Genomic DNA, 3,942 nt, shown 5'->3' with positions numbered 1-3,942 from the left:
ACACAGTGCTCTATCAGGCCTTACGGACCTAAATAAACATCCCCATCACTTTTGACAAGGCCTTCTCCCAATTCTCTTACTGTCACACAGAAATGGCTCTCACCACTGGTACAGACTTATTCCCCCCCCCACCCCCTGAGAATTTCTCTCAGTATTTTCTATGGCTTAGTTCAAGTTCACCATTCCACAAAATTTCTAGGGATTACACTAACCATGTATGGCACAAACTGCATGAATAACTTATCACATAAACTATCACCATACGCTGTACATACCGTTAACACTATGACCAGAAAGTCATCTTTCTACATTTGACATAAATGTTGCAGTGCTCATTCTGGCCAGGGAAACTGAGAGGATGACTGAGGTGTTGTTCTAGGGCAGGCTGTCCTAGAAGACCAAGTAAACACAATCTACTACTATGACTAGTAATAATGCTGCCTGTTTGGGCTACTGTATTTTTCAACCATTTTGGTATGCCATTAAATCAAGTTAGAAAAACCATGATCTGTGACTTTGTTTTTTAATTAAGCCTTATGATCAGAGTTTACAAATTTGAGCTAATGATATAGCCCCTCTAATCCTTCTAATGAGTTGGCAAAAGCACGATTACCAATCACCACATACAAGTAGTTCTACAGTTCCGTTTCTGAATTCTTGTTTAAAAGACAACCCTGAATTATAACTTAGTCTGACTTTGTGAAGAATTAACAAGCAAAGTTTGTGAACATATCTTGTCACAGTGAATTTTAAAAGTATCTGATCTTAAAGATCATCTACAAAATGTGAGGTGCTAAATACTCTTTATTTGATGCTATACATAAACCACACTAAAATGCCTTTCATTAAGTAAAAGACTAAATTTTAGATAGAGAATTTTAATTAAATTGGCATAGTTTATAAAACCAAAAAGATAAAGTGGAATTTGTCAGTGTATTTTCAATCCTTGCCTTAACAGGCTAATGAACACAACTTCAAAAACATGTGAATCCTCCTCTGTTCTATGAGACAGTGAAGCGACCTTTTCAGTATTTAAATATATTAATATAACCAGTTATAGAAATCTAAATATAAAACCAATCTCTTATAGGGTTTGAGAAGGAATGCACCATCTCTCTAAAAAGTTTAATATTCCTTATTCAAGTTCAATCATCTCTTTAGAATGGGAAAAGTGATAGTACTTGTTGAACCGGAATTACTATCAAAATTAAAAAAGCTGACCATATTCGTTTAGCCACAAACCAATCTTATTTAAATCAGGACTGTCCAACAGAATTATTCCATCAGCCATTCATGATCTGAATTCTAGTGTGTGAGATCAATTTAAATATGGTACACATAAAAAGTCATGAGACACTTCTGTTTTATAATAAATAAGGCAGTGGCCAACTATTACTCATTGGTAGCTTTTTTGAGATAAGCTATCAAGTCCTCCCTCTCTCCCTTCTTCTTAATGCCAGCAAAGATCATCTTTGTTCCAGGGATGTACTTCTTGGGATTCTCCAAGTACTCCATCAGCGTCTCCTCTCCCCAGGTGATACCTAAACAAGAAAGGATATATTGTTGAGCGTGTCACACTCCTGAAACAGTGTCTACCATAGGTTACATTCATATTAGTTAACAATGCCCCCCTCTTACCTTTGTTCTTGTTGGCATCTGTGTAAGAGAATCCAGCAGCCTGACCTGTCTTTCGTCCAAACAGACCATGGAGGTTTGGCCCAGTCTTGTGCTTGCCTCCCTTTTCCACAGTATGGCACTGGGCACACTTCTGAACAAAAATCTTCTTGCCCTTCTCAACATCACCCATTTTTAAATCTAAAAACGAAAGATTCAGATTAGTAATATTTTTTCCAAGTAAAAGTACAGTAGATTCCTAACATCAACCCCAGTCACTGACACCAACTTAAATAACAGGTTGAATTTTGTCTTACTTAGTTCACTTGCAACAGATTCTTTAATACCAAAAACACTATCTGGAAGAACTTCCTTGAAAAAGGGAGATATTCACACCTCTGTGAATATCTCTGCATGCTCAGTCACTAAGTTGTGTCTGATTCTTCATGACCCCATGGACTGTAGCCCACCAGGCTCCTCTGGCCATGGGATATTCCAGGCAAGAATACTAGAGTGGGCTGTCATTTCCTCCTCCAGGGGACCTTTCTGACCCAGGGATTGAACCCACATCTCTGGTGTCTCCTGCACTGGCAGGTGAATTCTTTACCACTGACCCACCTGGGAAGCCCCACTGTGTGTATAAGTGCCAACTAAAACTTGGCACTTGCCATCAGCCTATACAAGGATTAAGGCACAAGTGGCTGCAGTCTGACCTTCAACACATTCTGAAAGGGTTTCAGGGTGGAGCAGGAATGAGGCACTCTGGGCTCTGAGTAAACTGGCACAACTGGCCTTCAGATAGATCTTTTCAGGTGAAGATTTTATGAGCCCAATTCTCTCATCTCCTTATTATTTAGAAAAGCACTAAAATCCTTAACGGTGGTACCTGTTCCTGCTGATTAGCAGCAAACCTCTGATAAGTGTGCTTGACTGCAGAGTACCCCCATTCATGAAAATCATATACAATACTGACATTCTCCCCCTACCTCCTCAGAGCAGTTTCTCGTCTTCTAGGACATACTCATCGTTTTGCCCCAGAGAAAACTTAAGTCACAACTCTCAAGTTGTGCATTTTTTTTTTCCCAGTTGACATAAGTGATGAAAGGTTAGAGGTCAGGAAAGCAAAGCGGGAACCTAGTTCAAAGCCATTTCAAAAGATGAGACCAAGGTCACGAAAAGTCACAAATCCAATTAAGTTGAACTGAGATCATATTAAATCCAAGCCACCAAATTCCAACTCTTAAGGCCTCATTATTTATTCATACAATTTAAAGCCATTGCTCTCTTTAGAGAAGACAAAATACATTTTTACAAAAAGGGAAATCTTTCTTGATTCAGTCCGCTCAGGTTACTCGAAATTGCTTTCCTGTGGGTAGGAGGTCAGCAGCCGGCTTTGGGGTCACCCAGGGACCCCCATCATCCAGCTGTCGGATCCCCGGAAGTGACCACGAGGTCATCCATCCAGGCTTGTTTCAAGGAGACTGTGATGAAACCTACCCCCTCGGACGTTCCTCAGCAGGTTAAGGAGGGAAGCGACAAGTGGCCAAGAAATGACTTATTGGAGGAGCAGTCGTTTCTGCTCTTTTGGAAGGAGGACGTGAAGCGCTGCGCTCCGTCCCCGCACTCCTGCCCTCACCTCGGAGTTAGTCTTGTCTACCACTGCCCCAGCTCAGCAGTTCCTATAACGGAGAACCGGTGTCTCGGTTAAGAATCGCGACCAAGCCGCCTCCGAGCTTTCAGAACCTTGACCGACCCTACTACCTAGTTGGGGTTTCAAGCCGTAGCCCACCCGGTTCTGGCCCGGCGCAGTGTAGCTGGGCGCCACTCCCTGCCAGCTCCCTCGCCCCCGCGCGCGGGCCTCAGCCCACCCGCGCGTCCCCCATGCAGGCGCACGCATTCGTAGCTCAGCTTCCCGCCTGCTGCGGCCTCCGCGCCCCGCGCTCACCGTTCTTTCTCTGGGCGCAACCGAGAAGTTCCCGCTCACAAGCCGAACGCCCCGCTTTCTAAGCCCAAGGACACGCCGGTACGTGCCTAAGTACCGGTGTTGGTGCAACCAAACTGGCTCCGCCCTCCGGTCCCCTGACGTCCGTCCCGGCGACCGGATACGCAGTGACGAAGCCGCGCCTCATTGGCTCGGGTCTCCAGGCCTGAGGCCGGACTCTGGGCGCGCGCATGCCGACTAGCACGCTTGGGGGTACCGCGTGAGTGCCCTTCCTCTCCCGGCCTTTCCTTCCTGGCAATTACGACAGGCCATTAGAGGTACGACAGGCCATTAGAGGTACGACAGCGAGGTTGTGCCGGAAGGGGCTGACAGCAGTCCTGACGTGT

General features: G+C 44.7%; 1 protein-coding gene across 1 annotated transcript; it reads right to left on the bottom strand.

Moving 5' to 3' along the window:
• Positions 1-504: 504 nt before the first annotated feature.
• Positions 505-3,699, bottom strand: CYCS (cytochrome c, somatic). Its single transcript, XM_065939090.1, has 3 exons — positions 3,560-3,699; positions 1,639-1,815; positions 505-1,541 (listed from the first exon to the last, which is right to left on the bottom strand). Exons 2-3 carry the CDS (start codon positions 1,805-1,807, stop codon positions 1,393-1,395), a joined length of 318 nt encoding a protein of 105 aa, XP_065795162.1. The 5' UTR covers positions 1,808-1,815; positions 3,560-3,699; the 3' UTR covers positions 505-1,392.
• Between the last annotated feature and the right edge of the window lie 243 nt (positions 3,700-3,942).

The sequence above is a fragment of the Muntiacus reevesi genome, chromosome 6, assembly GCF_963930625.1.
Source record: "Muntiacus reevesi chromosome 6, mMunRee1.1, whole genome shotgun sequence".
Taxonomy (NCBI): Eukaryota; Metazoa; Chordata; class Mammalia; order Artiodactyla; family Cervidae; genus Muntiacus; species Muntiacus reevesi.
Note: the sequence above shows the minus strand (reverse complement) of the source record. Positions and strands in the feature narration are given on the sequence as shown.

Coding starts and splice junctions, on each gene's coding strand:
- CYCS (XM_065939090.1), bottom strand. CDS start 1,807: ATGGGTGATGTTGAGAAGGGCAAGAAGATTTTTGTTCAGAAGTGTGCC. Junction 1,542..1,638: donor AGATGCCAACAAGAACAAAG/GTAAGAGGGGGG, acceptor TTTCTTGTTTAG/GTATCACCTGGGGAGAGGAG.